Genomic DNA, 18,888 nt, shown 5'->3' with positions numbered 1-18,888 from the left:
TGATTTCCTTTTATTAAAGGGTTTCTTTAGCGAGCCTTTTGATTCTGATCTACAAAGCTTTACTATTTTTTCAACTATATTCTAAAAAACAAAACCAGTGGCCTGCGAGCGATTCTAACGCGACAATTTTGGCCCACAAGAAAAAAAGTTTGGACACCTCTGATCTAGGAGTATTCTTTAATTCTTTAAATTTAAGAATGTTTCATGTCATGTACGTCTTTGTAACCTGCTACTGGATGCTTTGAATTTCCCTCGGGATCAATAAAGTATCTATCTTCAGACAGCTCCTTCTATAGGAATCAGAAGTTCAACTCCTACACTTCAGTTTAAAAAGATTTTATTTGAAAACCTGACCGTTGTCGCTGCTTCCTGTTTGTGTGTAAAGTCAGCACAAAGTTTAAATAAACATTTCTTTGGAGTAACTTTAATTTTATGCACTTAAAGATATGTTTTCACTCCTTGTATAAGAAAAGCAAGACAAACAGACGCCGTTAAACCATGAACGTCCTCATTAGACATTTATTAAGGACATTTATTAGCAACACAACAAAACAAAGGGCAGAAAGAGCGTTGTTCTCATACAGGAATATTCAGAGTTGAACCAGCTAAATGCTCTGCTGCCGTCTTTCTATAATGGACCCAATGTTACACACAAAAGACATCTTATCACTCTTAAATCATATCAGGAGGAGCAGCTTACAACATTTTTCACACTACGTAAAAAGAAGATCTGACAGGAGACACCGTGAGAAAAGCAATCACAACACAAAATATACTTCTATGGTTAGGATTAAAAAACAAGATATCATTAAAGAGTATTAAAGACGAACGTTTAACAGTATAAAAAGACTAATGTCCCATAAAACTGATCTGTTTTTTTCTTCTTTTCAAAGATGCATACCTTTATCAAACCTGTTCCTCAAGCCCTTTTTTATCAAAATAATCGTATCAAAGTGCTTTAGGTTACATGAAGATCGAGAACAGGAACACTGAAGACGACTCAAAACAGGTGAAAACAAAAAAAACGTCCTTAGCTGGAATAACAAGGTGAAGATGAATATAAACAAATGCTCGGCAACATGTTCTTGTGTCTGCGTTTGAAGACGAGCCGGGGAAAGACTTGAAGGTAAGACAACAAAACAAAATCAAATTCAGCGTAAATGTATAATTTATATGTTAAGGCTAATATGTTAGACGTGTACAATCGTTTGAAACAGGTCTTTTCAATTAGAGCCGACTATGCATGAGTGAATCAAAATGTCTTGCTTAATGTAGAATTTGATAGTAAAATTCATCCCAATATAAACTGCAGGATACTTATACTCACACAGGCACTTATAAGATAGGTATATGTTTGATTCTCAGACGTGTGCAAAGAGACAAAATGACAAAGCAGAGTCGCAGGTTTTGGTTTCTGTGTCTCCTGATGTCGCTGCTCTCACTCTTCCTGCTGCTCTTCATTTTGCTTCTTGGGCAACTGCAAACAGAAAACAGGAAAGATATCATTAAAATGATGTTTTTTACAGACTTAAATGTTTGCTGTCAGGTCTCTCCTGTGAACATGCATCTCAACTTTTACAGCATTTTGTAAGTTCGTTGTATCCCGAGAGGGTGCTGATGTTTACCTTTGACATTGGATTCCTTATGTTCCCTCTCCCTTCTTTATTTTCTGGTTGATGTACTCTGGGAAATAAACAACTTACAATATTAAGAATATGATTAGTATTCATTTGTCTTCATCATCAAGTCATAATTTCTGCTTTTTTTAAAGGCTTTATATGTGATTTTTTGATCCAGCAGGTGTCGCCCTTGAGCACCATAATGAAACCAAAACAACTTGCGCTGCATTGTTGTGTTAGCATGCTAATGCTAGCGATCTTTATTATGCTGGTATCTTCACACTGCATGTAAATTTACCTGAAATGAGCGTGATCTAGAAACACAGTTAAGCAGTGAGTACAGTATGTTATTCTTCTTTTCTCTAGTCCCTCAATTAAACAACTTTTATACACGAGGGGAGGAGTCAGCCGGCCGTCCTGGCGATGTAAACAAAGTGAAGATAGGACTCTGAAAACTCTGAAAACATCACAGACAGTGGGACTCGGGTGTTACACCCATTGTAGACAGTCATGACTCAGAGTTATTTTCAGAGGATATACTTGATTTATATTATATTTAAGAGTGAAAAATCACATAGAAAGACTTTAAATATACAGTTTTAATTAGTCACATTATCCCTTTACATACACACTCCTGACATTTTATAGGACATTTCAAGACATTGTGCCGTTGTGAAATCTTAATGACATTTTAAAATGAGTCTTAATACATCATTTTACCCCTTTAGAGATGAAGATCCGGACCTCTCTGTGTCACAGAAAGAGGACTGAGCCCCCTCTGCTCCCCTGCCATACTGAGGCCTGTCCCTCACAGAGACGTCACAGCTGGACGCGTTTCTCTGACTCGGCAGTCCGATGTAACCTCTCGGCCATTCCCTCTGAGCTGGTGGAGCGTCAAATCCAAAGTTCTCCTCTGAGAAGTAAAACAGGAGAAACATGAGAGTAACACACAAATGCAGAGGGAAAGTATTCTGTCTGTTTCATTCATGCTGCATTTTGATGTATAAACACAATCAATTAGACAAATCAATACACAACGAACTACAACCTAATATCACCTTTAAAAAAAAGAGATACAGAATTAATTAGCATCTAATTTCAGTCTCGTTGTCACAGGTTTAAGCTGAAAACATCAGAAACCTTTTTGTGCCTTTTCTGTCAAACACATTTGTTTCATTAAATTAGGGCGGGGCGATGTGGCCTCAAAATAATCACTCATTTTTATCTCGATTATTATTGTTTCCATCAATTTTTCTTCTTCCAAAAAAAGAAAACTATAAATGACAAAGGAATGATTAAACGCAATTTCTATCAGTACACTTTAACAAAAGCAAACTGAATTTCCCTCGGAGGACAAAATAGTACCCAGAATTTCTCTTTAGGCGTAAAAGTGTGAGCTGTAAACGTGCACTGTGCAGTTTCAGGGTAACTGATGAGGTGGAGCATCAACAACATGCTGCACATGTGGCAGGTTACCACACACCTGGAGCCAACCAGCCACTCTGTAGGAAAGTAAACGATGGGGGAGGATGTGAACTACGAGAAGACTAAGAGGAACATTTATTTATTGATGAAATGGATTTTATCGCCCGGCCCGACTTCAAATGATCAAACATTCTTCACATTTCCTGTTTCATTTGTCACCTTTCATTCCTTTGTTTTGTCAGTTTATTTTTTTAAAAAGGTGAATCCTGGATATTACCTTGGTGATTTATTCTACTTTGAAAATCTGTACACGTTTGGCCGAAAGTGTCTTTGGGACTCGCTGGTTTCTTCAGAGATTCTTTCGTTACGTTGTTCAGTGGATGAGCGCCTTGAGGACGCATGTCACATTTGTCCTGAAAAAAAACAACAACAACAACACACATTACATTAGGACAATAGATTTTGTTTGATATATTCTGACAGTGCAGACAGTGCAGGTAGATCTAATTTTAAACTGTTCATCGGCTGTTGAGAATTTACAAATCTGTGTTTCAGTCCAGTGTTTACACGTTTTGACAATTTCATTTTCTAGAAGAAGGTCAGAATATGATGCAATAACTTGTGTGACAGTCACTGCTCATGTGATCAGTGGAGACTGGAGATCTAACTGGTTTGACAGCTTACCTGATGGTGAAAGACGACAGCCTCCTCCAGAGCAACCCCACAGAACTCACATGGAATGACCACATCGCCCTCTAGAGGACTGGCAGGAGGACTGTAGGAGGCCGGGGACACCGAGCGAGGGAAAGTGGGGATGTTGGAGGCGAGTGTGTCGGGGATGTTGTGCATCAGGCCTCCAGCATTTCTGCCCGTCCTGTCGTCTTTAGACGGAGACACGGGGTGCTTGCTATAGGAGGCAAAGGCGGAGGCGGGGCTGCACCCGGTCTGAAAAAATAAAAAAAAGAGAGAGACAAGCAGGTTGCTGAAAAGTGTTTTAAACAGGTGAGAACGTCCCTGCTGGATAAAGATGAGGGCCTCATGGTCACACAGGGAAAGAGTGTCAGAAGACTCTGATGCATTTGCAACAAAGAGAAGATGTTGCAGACTGTAAAGACGGATACGTGTACGAGCTTTCACAAAATGTAAATTTAACATTTTAGAGACAACATACATGTTTGATTCAGCTCTTATTTCTGATTTGACAGACGAAGGTCACATAACGTGTTTCTGAATATGAAACAACAACAAACTGAAAGTGGTGTTTGAATCATGTTGGAATATTCTCTGGGCAGCTTCAAAGAAAGGGTGTGTTTGCTGGTTATATCTGTCAATCAGGTTCTCGTCGTTACCCGTCATGTGTGCAGATATGATTCACCGATCAGATAAAAACAAACTGTCTGCCCTCCTTTCCTCCAGTCACGCTCTGTACCTTCATTATATAAGGGTGTGTTTCACTCAAATATACTCTGAATGTGCTTCATCAGAGGAATCTAAACATTAGATTATGAAGTAAGTGTGACACTGATGTCAGACTCATTACGTCGCTAAAACGTTTTGACTTGATGACGGCGAGATAATATCGAATAAAGACAAAGAAAAGCAAACAATAACCAAGGTGACTGAAGTGTCCATCAGCGCTGGCCGTGTGCTCAGGAGCTCTCGTATGAGGCGTTGATGCACTTAGAATGAAAGAGTCTTGGGGCGCTGGTGGCGCAGTGGTTAGTTCGCACGCCCCATGTATGGAGGCTATGGTTCGTCTGTCTCCATGACAACAGTCTATCGACAATAACCGCTGTATGACTGACTCTGCTCTGTTGTGCCCATGACGACAATAACTAATCAGACCTATTTAGTGTTTTTGTACCAGGCTGTAAACATGTTTAATTTATGCTGTAAAAACAGCTTTTTCGCCTGGTGTGAGTATGTGACTTCCTGTGTTCCTGGAGCCAGCCTCTAGTGGACACTCGACGAACTGCAGGATTTTACACTTCCGCTTGGCTTCATTTTTCAGAAACACTTAGCATCACAGTTTAAAATCTGTGAGCAACAGTATAAAGAAATACAAAATCACATCTCTTACCTGATGCAAAATGAGATCCTCTTCAGGAAACAGCTCTTCACAAAACTCACAGGGTAGCATGGTATCTATAAAAATGATTCAAAACCATTAGACAGCAGATATAAAGGGGAACATCAAAGTGCTGTCATCAGTCATGATTTACCCGTCTGATCGTGGTCTTGGAGTAAACTCGTACTCGTGCCTGTAGAGAAGTTGGGATAGTTGTTGTTGGGCGTTGTGAGGGGAGAGTTTATGGAGGTGTTGGACGTCTTCCCGATCTTGTTCTCCCAGATGCCGCTCCACAGATTGCCTTCTACACCTCCGGCCACGGACTCTCCATCACTCTGCAGGCTGAGAGCCAACATGTAGTCCAGGCCTGAGGAATCCTGATCCTCTGTGAGCTCACTGTGAGGCCACGCACTGCTGCCGCTGCTGCTGCTCAGAAAGTCACTCTGCGCCAGCACTGCGAGAAAGAAATGATCATAAAGTGACGTCAGAGGAGTTTTAGAGGCGCCTGCAGCAGCACAACAACCAAGATTCAGTCTATAAGTACAGGAATCAGAGACAATAAGGAGTTAACTCTGAAGGATTTGCTCTGTTTACTTGTCATGCTATATGTAGAGACTGTATTATGTTTGAAGCCTGAGTGACATCACCTATACGACAAGGGCGGTCTCCATGCTGGAAACGCTGTCTCATCCTAACGACAGGCTGAGAGCTGGAGCTGAGGCGGGTTTTAAACCTCCTGACAAACCGTTACACCGCGCCCACCTGTCCATCAGGTCAGCAACACGCCTTATTGTGAATAACTCTTATCCTTCATCAAATCAAAACCGATGAGTTATCCAAAAAAAACACAGCAGTGGCTCAAAATGTAGCCAGTTTTGCAATGACAGTAGGACACCTCCCTAAGGGGGCCCCCATATGAGAGCACTAACTCTCGTTGCCCTGCTAAGCGTGGCATGCATTATAATCTAAGTGATGATAGTCACCCAAGGGAAATGAAGAGGAATTATCCGTCTGGGAGTAAAAAAAGAAAAAAGAGGAAACAGTCCGGAAACTGTTAACATAATGGGGATAAATGAATTTTTGCCTGGAGCCCCAACAGACTCTAGAATCAGAACTGGATGTGTGTGCTGTGTCTGTGGATGTAAAAATATCAACAGAGTATTTTTAATCTGCATGAGCAGTAATTTTACAAACAGTCAATACTTGAATTGTAAACTCACAGTGGCTGAATGTGTTGCTCGGGGCGGTATTCTTCCAGTCCCCTGAGCTCTGAGGTCCCCTTGAAGCATTATAAACTCGGGGTTCGAATGGCCGTGAAAAGGCCTGTTGTTCCGCAGCACTGATGTTGTTATTCTTTGGGCCTCTCTCTTGGTCTCTCAGGAGGTTTCGGATGGAGTGGGCTTCAAACCACGGCCCAGGAGACTGCGGCTCTCCAGGACTGCGACTAGTCCGGCTGTTGTTCCTCTCTTGGGGCGGTGTAAGGCTCCCGCACAGGACCGGGTGCACAGCTTGTTCCCTTAACATAATGTTGCACTTGCAGTTTGAGCAGAGCTCGGTGCGAGTGCCGCAGTAATCTTCATGTTCTTTGGATTGACTGAAAACGATCTCCAGCTCACAGTATTGGCACGGGACCAACCGCTGGGAACATTCAGAGCTCTGGAAGAGAGGACGGGCGTAAAAAGGAAAAACTTTTAAGAGTTCATCAAGGAGTTTAAATATCAGAGACGTAAATAAGGGAGGAGAACGTTCTTAAATACCTGGTGAACATCAAAATGATTCTTCTCAATCTTTAAACCACACTTGCATGTAATCTGTAAAGAGAGATATATTTTTTTTTTATTTAGAGATGCATAGTCAGAAATCAGGGAGAGTGAGATATGACATGCGAGAAGGCAGACAAAGGTCAGATTTGAACCCGGGCCGACCACCTGGAGGACCACAGCTTCTGTACATGGGGTGTGTGCACTAATCACTAGGCTACCGGCACCTCAGACCGATTATTTGGGGATAGATTAACCACTTCTTTAAGTAATTAATGAGGCTATATAGAAAACACACATTTTCCACTTTTCAGTACAAGGCCTGCTCTTAAAAGCTGCACACAGCTAAAGCATGAATCTACATTAGGACCTCCTGTATCACTGCGGAGACGGTACCTTTGTATGTTCCTGTTGTTTGTGCTCCTGCAGATCAGAGCGGGGCACCGGCTCCTGGCAAACGTCACAAAGTGCGATGTTTCTCCGACAGTGGATCTCATGGGTCGTGAAATTAGCCTCTGGAATGTCATGTTTGCTGAAAAGGAAAAGAAAGTTTTCTTAGGCCTTGTTGGAATGAACATCTTAATCTGACTGATCACAACAGGATGTAACAATTAAGATATAATCAGGGTTTTGTTTTTTTTTTAACAAAGAAAAATGCATTGTTTTATTATTAACCAGGGCTGTGAAATAAATCGAGTTTGTAAGATATATTGATATATTTTCAAACGAGGTAAAGGGTAAGACGATGTTGTTTATCGATTTAGTTGCTGTTGCAATAGAATAAAGTGAAGTTTCTTTGGTACAGACACCAGTTCACCTGTTACTCCGCTTCATTGCCCTTTTCATAGAGCAAAGCTGCAACAGCACCTTAAAGAAGCTTCACCGTCATTACGCCTGAAGATATTCATAATGATTCCACAATGGTGAAATATTGGTGTCCCAGTCTGTGAATTCATGTTGAATTAGGAGCACGGAAAGCACGGCACAGTACGAGTTTCACACACAAACACAGTCAGTGTATTGTGAGTTGAGTGCATCGTCACATCCCTACTGATCACCTAACCAAACTGATCACCTAACCCTAATGATCACCTAACCCTACTGATCACCTAACCCTACTGATCACCTAACCAAACTGATCACCTAACCCTACTGATCACCTAACCCTACTGATCACCTAACCAAACTGATCACCTAACCTTACTGATCACCTATCCCTACTGATCACCTAACCCTAATGATCACCTAACCAAACTGATCACCTATCCCTACTGATCACCTAACCCTACTGATCACCTAACCCTACTGATCACCTATCCCTACTGATCACCTAACCAAACTGATCACCTAACCCTACTGATCACCTAACCAAACTGATCACCTAACCCTACTGATCACCTATCCCTACTGATCACCTAACCCTAATGATCACCTAACCAAACTGATCACCTATCCCTACTGATCACCTATCCCTACTGATCACCTAACCCTAATGATCACCTAACCCTAATGATCACCTAACCCTACTGATCACCTAACCCTAATGATCACCTAACCCTACTGATCACCTAACCCTACTGATCACCTAACCCTACTGATCACCTAACCCTAATGATCACCTAACCAAACTGATCACCTAACCCTAATGATCACCTAACCCTACTGATCACCTAACCCTACTGATCACCTAACCCTAATGATCACCTAACCCTAATGATCACCTAACCAAACTGATCACCTAACCCTAATGATCACCTAACCCTACTGATCACCTAACCCTACTGATCACCTAACCAAACTGATCACCTAACCCTACTGATCACCTAACCAAACTGATCACCTAACCCTACTGATCACCTAACCCTACTGATCACCTAACCAAACTGATCACCTAACCTTACTGATCACCTATCCCTACTGATCACCTAACCCTAATGATCACCTAACCAAACTGATCACCTATCCCTACTGATCACCTAACCCTACTGATCACCTAACCCTACTGATCACCTAACCAAACTGATCACCTAACCCTACTGATCACCTAACCAAACTGATCACCTAACCCTACTGATCACCTATCCCTACTGATCACCTATCCCTACTGATCACCTAACCCTAATGATCACCTAACCCTAATGATCACCTAACCCTACTGATCACCTAACCCTAATGATCACCTAACCCTACTGATCACCTAACCCTAATGATCACCTAACCAAACTGATCACCTAACCCTAATGATCACCTAACCCTAATGATCACCTAACCCTACTGATCACCTAACCCTACTGATCACCTAACCCTAATGATCACCTAACCCTAATGATCACCTAACCCTACTGATCACCTAACCCTACTGATCACCTAACCCTAATGATCACCTAACCCTAACCCTACTGATCACCTAACCCTACTGATCACCTAACCCTAATGATCACCTAACCCTAACCCTACTGATCACCTAACCCTACTGATCACCTAACCCTACTGATCACCTAACCCTAATGATCACCTAACCCTAACCCTAATGATCACCTAACCCTAATGATCACCTAACCCTACTGATCACCTAACCCTACTCATCACCTAACCCTACTGATCACCTATCCCTACTCATCACCTAACCCTACTGATCACCTATCCCTACTCATCACCTATCCCTACTCATCACCTAACCCTACTGATCACCTATCCCTACTCATCACCTAACCCTACTGATCACCTAACCCTACTGATCACCTATCCCTACTCATCACCTAACCCTAATGCCCTCATTGACCTTTTTTTTTTTGGGTGATTTTATTTTAGGATAGGATAATACTTTGCTGATGCCCAGAGGGGAAATTCGGGCGTTACAGCAGCACAGACAAGAAAGCTCAAAATACAAAATACACATTAAACAGAATAGATTAGGTAAGATAAATAAAAACAGGGACTATATACAAGTACAAAATGAATGATGAAGTTAACTATGCAGGGAGCTGAGACAGGAATTGGAATTGAGACAGTATTTTTATTTCATGAATTAATTTTTGCTATGATCATTTCCCAGACAATGTTTTTGGTCAAAGGAGGAAATTAAAAGGAATTAATTATTTTAATCAGATATTTGATATTTATTTTTTTAAAATCACAAATTGTCAATTATCAATGTTGTGGGTTATCATTGACCCATGTCAGTCTGGGATAATAATATGTTACAAACTGTCATATAAATGGTTTATTTTAAACACAAAACAGCCAATATCAACTACTAATGTACTTTTTTGAACATTTTCTGGTCATTTTATTTTTAAATCTATTTTTTTGTACATTTTTAATTTGTCTTTTTGTATTTAAATAGTACTGTGTTCACTGTGTTTGCAGTCTTTGCTGCTGTAACACTGTAAATGTGGGATAAATAAAGGATGATCTTATCTATAAAAGGAGTAATCAGGGAATCACAGAGGATTTATAATCACACTCACCAGTTTCCACAGAACTGTGTATTCTCATCCGCCATGATTCACCAAGGCCTGTGGACAAAATGCAATGTGAGTTAGAAATGACAAACAAACTAGTTGTCTGACATGTCATGAGAAAGTACAAATGAAGCTAGCTTTGTTTTGCTGGTTGATAACAGCAGCTCATGTAACTTAAAACTGAAACCGCCTCAGTAATAAACACATAGCGTTAGCATCGCAGAGCTAGCCTTCACTAACTTTAAATGGTTGTCCGCAGGAACCGGGGAGCTAACGTGTCGTCGGGTTTGGGCTCCAGCCGCCCGGACGGAGCACAACACGGACAGCCGTTTTGCTGTTAGTTGGTTAATTATGTTCCAGGCAGAAATAAAGGTAATCAAAAAGAAAGCAGAAGACGCGACAGTCAGCTAACAACTTGATGATGGTATGTTAAAAAAAAAAAACATTTCCTTCTTGGTGTCTGTCCAGCGGGAGGTAATTTTAACCCTGAGCGCTGTCTGTCAGGCTTTCAACGTACATACTCCTCCGCCTACTTTCACTAAACAACTAAATGAAACCTTGACAACATCATGTATGGCTTTTTTGAATGGATCAGATATTAGTTTTTATTCTCCTTACTATCAAGGGTGTGAATGTGTTAATGTTTTAAGGGTTAGAGCCGTCTGTAAGTCCTGACTCAGGGCAAATTGTACGTGTTTCTCCCCGATGTCGAATTTGATTGGTTTGAGTTTCGTCGTGCGCTTGTGAAGATGTCCCGTGTGACACCACTGGGTCTGTTTCGATCCGATATGTGATCTCAGTAATGTACAGTATCCTTTAAATGTTTTTTTTTTTTTTTTTTCATTTTTTGTTGTTGTTGTTAGTATTCGTTAACGATAATAACCCTAATAATACACTACCAGTATATTCATAGAGTGATACATGCTACGAAAGGTCCCGGTGATGTTGTTGTCTAAATCAGCTTTGATGGACAGAATGACTGAAAACAGAATCTAAAGGATTGTAAGAATTAAAGGTCAAATCAAGTTTTTTCTAACACTAATGTGTCCCTAGTCTGTCTACAAACCCCCCAATGATGAGAGACGTCCATCCTCTCAGTCTTTTGCCTGCTCCACTTTTCAGAAAATGTGTGCTCAAACAGGCCGTTTGGAGATTTTCCCTTCATGACATCACAAAGGGCAGTGGCCCCTCCCCCAGGTGGGTGACACTCCCACAGCTAGGTGTTTGGTCTCCCCTCTGAGTCTGCCTTCTCACTGTAAACAATAGGACATGGAGCGAGAAAGTCCAAGACACCCCTTTCAGAGACAGACACAGCTCATTTACATATTTAAAGGTACAGACACAGAAACAGCCTGTTCTGAGCAGGGCTGAAATAGAGGGGTTTATAGGCATGATCAAATACAGGATCAGAGTGGATTTAGAACAAGAAACTGTTTGGGGAGCTCTGCAAACTATTTAAACTGGTTGAAGAGGGTTATAGGTTATATGTGACCTTTAATACTTCACTGTCGACGCACCAGTCTGTCTCGGAGTCCAAGGTCTGCAGTCTTCAAGACATTGAATACACAACAAACAATGATCCACACAGGATTGTCCTTTCAGTTTTTATTGAATATTTGATCAACCAATACTTGTCAGATCAGACCTTTCCATGTTTTTAAGGCACACTTTGATTTGTTCAGATAAAACACTGGTAATATTTACAGCAAATGTTGGGACGCAGCAGCAACATCCTGACACCTCTTCCCACCCAATGATTTGACCTTTATTGTTAATATATAAAAACCTTTGATTCAGTCGTCCTCATTTGAAAAAGGTTATGTCAATTTGTCTTTTTACAGTTTATTATGAAATGTGTGAAAAACCAATACATTATAAAAATATGTTTCTAGATTGAAAGAAAGGACTTGTTATATATTCAAATAAAACTCTAAAATAACTCAGTCTTGTAAAATATACTGTTATCCTTATAGAGTGTGAACTTAACTGTTTCTAGCTCTTTTTTTTTGTTAGCTAAGTGTGGGCCTAAAAGTGAATTAACACGACTTACTGAAGCCAAAACAACTGGTCGGTTCCTAGTGATGCGTTAACGTATCTAACGGTTTAATTTGTTACATGATTGTCCGATATGAATCGAGGTCCAGCAGGTTAGAAACCGTTCCCTTGCGAAATAAAACATTCATCATAACAACTAGCGTGTGAAAGGATGGCAGTAAACAGCCCTGCTGTTGTAGCCAGAGTGAAGCACAGGAAGTGACTATGATACATGCACAGAGACGAGAGGAGACGTCTGTGGTAACTACAGGTAACACAGGTCACTTATCAAAAGTTAATACTTTTCTGATCAAAGGGGGAAGAATTCATTGAAAACAAAGTACCAGCATTGAAGGGTCAAACACTTGGTTCAGTAATAAACACACCGCAGAAATGAACTCTTTCACATCAGAATACTTCTGCATGACTAAGGGCCCGTGTCCACCTGGCGTTTTTTTCCGGGCAGAAAAGCGGCGACTTTTGCGTTTTGGGAGTTTGTGTGCTGAGAAGAAAAGCGTTGCTCGTCCGTCTCTATGACAACGACCGCTGTGTGAACCCCACTGCTCCGTTACCTTTTTCTGTATGTTTTGTATTTCAGATCAATTATATCCCGATTGAAAAAAGTGTTGGGTGATTAAGACAAAGCCCTTTCAAAAAGTTGGAAAAAAAAGATGATGCGCTTTTTCTCCAGGCGTCCACCTGCCGCAGAGAACGCTCTCTTCTCATTGAAAAAAGACGCTGGCACTCAGAAAAAAACTCAAGCTGGACACAGGAACTAATTCAACTTAACATCTCCATTACATTTTAAATCACTATTACTAATAACTAACAATTTCCCTGTCAACACCCTGGCTTTCACTTTACAATTTTAATTAGGAAAATAGCCCAAAAAAATGTGCAAAACACAATATCATGACCAAATTCAAATACCTAAGATGCACTCGCTGGTGGTGTGTTTTTGAAAAAAAAAAAAAAATGCATCATCATAATAGTCTTTAAATACCAATCTTTACCCCAGCATCAGAGAGTTTGTCGATAGTAAGCATGTGTTGTATATTATTTGAGCCTCTCTTCACCATTTTTGTTTTCTTACAGGTGCAAAATCCAAACCAAGGCTCCATTCATCTGACCATTTTCTTGCCATCTTCTTGTCTTTCTCTAATGGCAGGTAAGATGGGGATATTTGGTCAGTCGTTGTTTTAACAACAGCTCGATGTTTAAAGAAACTGCCTATGAATAACTAAAAACTGTCCAGACAATCAAAGTCATCTACACGTCGACTTCTGATGGAATAAAATATGCTTTTACCTCTAACCTCAAAAAGTCCTTGGTCCAATATAAAAATTCAGACGGTTGCTCTTACAGAGTCATTAACCACAGTACTGTGAAAAAATACTCTCACTACACTACATCATTATATATATATGAGTGACAAGGAGGGGGGGTGGCTCAAACACAGCATAAAAGTCACCAGAAGAAAATAAAAGAAGCACAGACATGGTAGAAATGAAAGGTAGAAGAAGGCACAGATTGAAAGAGTTGAGCCCAGAAGTCAAAGAGGTAGCAGAGGTCAGAGAGAGAGAGAGAGAGAGAGAGAGAGAGAGAGAGAGAGAGAGAGAGAGAGAGAGAGAGAGAGAGAGAGAGAGAGAGAGAGAGAGAGAGAGAGAGAGAGAGCGAGAGCGAGAGAGAGAGGAGAAAAAGAAAGTGTTAAAAAACAAAGAAGAAAAGGAGACGTGTGATGAAATGTCTATCTGTCCTTGGATCCAAGCTTCTCGATCAAGTCCTGCAGGGGAGCGAGCTCTCGCCTGTCGATGAGGTTGAACTCCTAGGAGAAAGAAGATAAAACAGTTTGTATTAGTTTGAAGCTTTGATCCAAAGACAACTGGACTCGGTTGAAGATCTTGAAGACGTTTCACCTCTCCTCCGAAAGGCTTTCTTCAGTTCTTGTGAGCCAGTTTTCACTTTTAAGTACTCAGCCTGTCTTTATGTTTTCTGTAGCCAAATCGTACTGTACAGGTTTTTCAAAAACAAACTGCATTTGCCATTATTCTTTACTTATTTGTATACTTTCTGTGTTGTGGTAATCCAGGGGAGAGAGATGATTCAATCTTTGTTTGCCCCTTTTGTCAGCTGGTTTCATCCCTTCTTTTGAAATGTATTGTATAAGGAGTTATGTATATGATATACTGTATATGATGATTCTCCTCTCCTGTATATTTGTGGGCTGTTGTTAAAACCACAACATCTTCTTTTTCCTTTATTGTCAGTGACAATGTTTAAACATGAATCATAAAAAATTGATCACAAAAACAAAATGTGGTGACTGCTGCTGCATTAGAAGTGCAATTAGAAGTGTTTCCTCGTTGCACACGGATCTATTTGGCAAATTTTAATAAACTGCAATGCACTGCGTCTAAATCAGCTGCTTCTGCTTTAGTCTTCTGACTACTCAAAGCTCTTTTACACCGCAGGTCACACCTACACATTCACACACTGATGGTAGAGGCTGCTGAGTAAAGAGTCCATCAGAAGTAACTGATCACATTCATATGTCGCCGACGAAGCAGCGGGAGCAATTAGGGGTTAAGTGTCTTGCCTGAAGACACATCGGACATGTGGCTGCAGGAGCTGAGGATCAAACCCCCGACCGACTCTACCACTGAGCCACAGCCGGTGTAGGTACCAGATGTGCTCGGGTGTTCAGATCGACTCGGGGTCCTGCGCCTGCCAGTGAAGTCTCACAATATGATCAGAGAGTTTGTAGTTTTCACGTTTTTTTTTTGTCGGGTCTTTGAACACAACAGTGACCGCCCACTGACGATAGGACATTTAACTCTGCACCAAAACGACATAAAAAAATGGAAAAAAGACAAGACTGTGTACACGATTTTCATCCGAAGTCAAGGAACTACACATCCCACAATCCATTGCGAATTATATTGTGCCTTCTTAAGAGTACCTTTTGTCGTTGTTATAGTTTTTATACTGTTAATACAAAGTGTTGTACTATCTTGTAGTTTGTGTTGTGGAAAATATAAACTACACTCACAGCGGCATGACCAGGTGTTTAGGATAGTACATTTCGTGTTAGCGGGACTGACCTGTTCGCATACGGCGCCGAGGGGCGGGAAACATTGCCATGGTAACAGCAGGCGTAACCAATCAGAAACACTATGATCGTGGGAAGTGTAGTACTATGCCCCGATATCGTGAATAAAACTTCATATTGTGTGACGTCACCAGCAGGCGCAGGACCCCGAGCACATCTGGTACCTACACCCGCCCTGATGTTACATTTCAGTTTAGGTTACAGCGCAGTTGCCATTGTTTCCGTATGAACATGAGGTGGGGGTTAGGTTGCCTCCGTTCTCCGCGGTAATTCATTTTAGTGGTTACCACGACAACCTTACACATTACACATTAACAGCCCTGACATCAGTCTCCACCTCTGTGTCTTTGACATGTTTGTGTGTCATTTGGCTGTACTCACCAGCCAACCAGATTACACCATCTAAACATTTCTATGAGCCGTGTGAATGAAAACAGAAATAAAGCCCTTAAGGAGGTCATTCATTACACTTAGGATTTCAAAATCCAGTTTGTCCAATTCTGTTACTTCTCTGTCATACATGACTCCATAAAAACCTTCATGTGTTCATGCATCTGCTTTTTGGCTTTCACGCACTCATTCGGTGTGTGAAGATGTTGACTGTGTCCCCACCCCTCTCATGATATTAAACATCTGGTTCTCCAGCTGTTCTGAATTTAACAAATGAGCGTCTCATAGTGCAGTGTTCAAAGCTCCATCCCTCGTTTGACTGGTTTGCACACACACTGCTGTATACGCTTTAGCAGGGATTTAACCGTTTGGTGTAGCAGGAAAAATCTCACCTGAACAAAGAAAATGAAGTGCTTGAAGGAGGTGTTGAGGTGGGCCTCCTCCTGCAGCTGCATCACAGAGTCGAAGTGCTGGTGGTAGATGTGAGCGTAAACCCTGAAGAGACGCTTCAGGATGGTTTTGGCCACGGACATGAAGTTCTTCGGAAAGGGAACTCCTGTGAAACACAAGGGAAGGAAAAACGCTGATGCCAAGAGATCTGTGCAAACGTTTTTCAACCTCCACTGAGGTCGTCAGCTGACACTCAGAGAAACTGAAGGTTAATAGGATAAAGTTTATTTAACTGAATCGTTAAATCAAATTTTTTGCAGGAGACGAAAAGCAGATACAGAAAAAAAAAAAAGATCTCTCTGCTAATCAGCACGTGAGACACATGATCATCAGGGCGGGAGTCAGATGACTGTCTTTTGACATCATAATGTTTCCCCTCTTGGTTGCCAGGTTTGGTGGGGCTGCCTTCAGTTACAGATATCCTGCTCGACTGAACAAGCCGCCCTCTGTCCCTCTACAGTGTGTGCACAAAAAGCCAACTTAACGCTTTCTCGCAGGCTTGTTGGGAAACTCCAGCGTGCGTTCTTGTACATTAAAGGAGCAATATGTAACTCTGACACCTAGTGTTTAAAATGGGTACTGCAGTCTAAATTCTAAACATCATAGAGAGCTGTCCCCCCCCCCCTCTCTAGAGTCAAACAGGTCACCATGTGGTGGACTCTGAAGCTTCAGTGTTTATCCAGCTCTGCATCGGTCTGTAAACCTTTCTGTGTTCTAACCTCTCTCCATTCTTCAAAAGCATCTCCAATATTGATCCTAGTTTGAGCACGTTTCTGCTCGTGGAGCTTATTAGAAACATGCAGAGGCTTTTTAGGTCGGGTACAATCACTTCTATCTGAACCACTTCTCTTGACCGCTTCCATCGCTGCAACACCTGTTGACCTGATAACTGCTCTCATATCTGACAAACTGAGGGGCGTCCAAAATGGCCGTGTGGGGGGTCGCCTTAAAACCGCCTACCTTCTCTGGTCCAAACAAATCCAGAGCATTCAGGAGCATAATCTAAAGTTAGAAGGAGGACATACTGGCTGCTGCATTGTTGTCAGAGAAGACAGCACTTCAACATAGCATGTTTCCTTAATGTCTGATCAGATAGTAAGGTCATGTTATGATTTATTTTTAGTAAATATCTTAAAAATTGGAGTCTAGACTGTTAAAAAAGAAAAGGAAAAAGAAAGGAGCAAAGCGAGCAGACAATGAAGAATTAATTTTTGAAAGGATTGAAGACGAGAAAAGAAAAAAAAACTGCCACAAAAACCCTCATAAAAAAACTTGATAGTTGATAGTAAGCCAAAGTGCTAAAGCCAAAAATACTTCATTAATCAAATCTCACCGATCTTGGAGGGAAAAAGTGTCTCGTCATCCAGCTGGTCCTGCACCCAGGTCATCAGGTAGTCGATGTATTTGGGCGCAGAGCATTTGATAGGCTTCTTAATATTGGTCCCATCAGCCCAGTGATACTCATATCTATAAACAAAAAACAAAACATTAGTGTGGCTTCATTTCCCCCGACTTGATTTATGAGTTACAGACGATCTACTCGAGAACAGTTCACACAAAATGCCCTCACTGTGTCTTCAGTCATGGAAACGACAGACAACATGATTCTGTGAGACATAAGCTAAAAAACAGAGCAGGAGGGGGAAATGCAAAAGTCTATGCTCATATTCTTGATAGCAGCTATGTCAACAGGAAGTGAGCCCGGGTTTCTTCCTCCTGATTACAGAGCGAGCACTGACAGTCTTGGCAGGCGAGGATAGAGGAAGTGCAGGACCTCGATATAAACTAAGATGTGTCGACCACGACCACGACCACATGCTTAGTTGAATTCCTGTTTTTTGTCTCATGTGACCATCCGATGATGTATTTCTTTGACCCTGAACGTCTCAAACGCTCAGAAACTGGACTCTATGTTTGGCTTCTTTTGTTCACATGACACATCATCATAACCACAATCTGGACCACATGTTTCAACAACTGTGTGAGCTCATATTGATACACACACTCGTACATATCATTTCATATTGTATATATTTATTTACATTAGGTTTTGTTTTTTTAATTCTAGAAATGTTAATCAAGTTTCTTAAGATTTATTTTATTTAGGATTAGCATTTTTTGATTTATTATGTGGCTGAACATTCTTTGTCCAGTGGTTTTAGTGTCATGTCCTCCTGACTGTGATTGTAGCTGATGGAACTGTTTCATTTCCTGTAAAGGATTAAGAAAGTATCTTTCTAAGAGCTGCTCAACTTCAACTTCTGTAATTAACATACTTAGTTGTTCCTGCTGACACTACACCTACTTTCACCTTTATTACTGACACTGTAGCTTTACATCTTTCCTGAATCATTGTTGACAGTGTGTGCCCACGAGGATAATAACTAATCAGACCTGTTTCATTGAATCTACCAGGCTGTAAACATGTTCATTTCTGCTGTAAAAATGTTTTTTTTTAGGCTTAGGTGTGTATTTGACTTCTGGGGCTCCTGGAGCCGGTCTCAAGCGGACCCACAGGATTTCATCAAAGCTGAAGAAGAGACGTGTTGCTGTTACCTCGGTCCTGCAG

At 41.2% G+C, this 18,888-nt stretch overlaps 2 protein-coding genes across 4 annotated transcripts in view; both read right to left on the bottom strand.

Annotated features, from left to right (window-relative positions):
- Nucleotides 1–491: 491 nt before the first annotated feature.
- trafd1 (TRAF-type zinc finger domain containing 1) lies at nt 492–10,783 on the bottom strand. 2 transcript variants are annotated; one of them, XM_020650718.3, is made up of 12 exons: nt 10,577–10,783; nt 10,343–10,390; nt 7,269–7,404; nt 6,870–6,923; nt 6,333–6,768; nt 5,267–5,566; nt 5,125–5,189; nt 3,729–3,989; nt 3,322–3,457; nt 2,340–2,532; nt 1,626–1,698; nt 492–1,477 (listed from the first exon to the last, which is right to left on the bottom strand). In XM_020650718.3, exons 2-12 carry the CDS (start codon nt 10,375–10,377, stop codon nt 1,439–1,441), a joined length of 1,728 nt encoding a protein of 575 aa, XP_020506374.1. In that variant the 5' UTR covers nt 10,378–10,390; nt 10,577–10,783; the 3' UTR covers nt 492–1,438. The 2 variants fall into 2 exon arrangements, with proteins under 2 accessions (XP_020506374.1, XP_020506375.1); XM_020650719.3 differs by having other exon boundaries at nt 1,626–1,683.
- A 1,143-nt stretch (nt 10,784–11,926) lies between these two features.
- Nucleotides 11,927–18,888, bottom strand: part of mob1a (MOB kinase activator 1A) — a 9,716-nt gene continuing 2,754 nt past the window's right edge. For both annotated transcript variants that reach the window (XM_020650703.3, XM_020650702.3), the window contains exons 3-6: nt 18,876–18,888; nt 17,653–17,786; nt 16,262–16,425; nt 11,927–14,195 (exon numbers count right to left, since the gene is read on the bottom strand). The exon at nt 18,876–18,888 is cut by the window's right edge and continues 81 nt beyond it. In XM_020650703.3, coding sequence (XP_020506359.1) covers nt 14,118–14,195; nt 16,262–16,425; nt 17,653–17,786; nt 18,876–18,888 — 389 coding nt within the window. In that variant the 3' untranslated portion in view covers nt 11,927–14,117. The remainder of the gene's footprint in view (nt 14,196–16,261; nt 16,426–17,652; nt 17,787–18,875) is intronic.

This window comes from Labrus bergylta, chromosome 2 (genome assembly GCF_963930695.1).
Source record: "Labrus bergylta chromosome 2, fLabBer1.1, whole genome shotgun sequence".
Taxonomy (NCBI): Eukaryota; Metazoa; Chordata; class Actinopteri; order Labriformes; family Labridae; genus Labrus; species Labrus bergylta.
The sequence above is the reverse complement of the archived record's forward strand: the minus strand, read 5'-3'. Positions and strand labels throughout refer to the sequence as shown.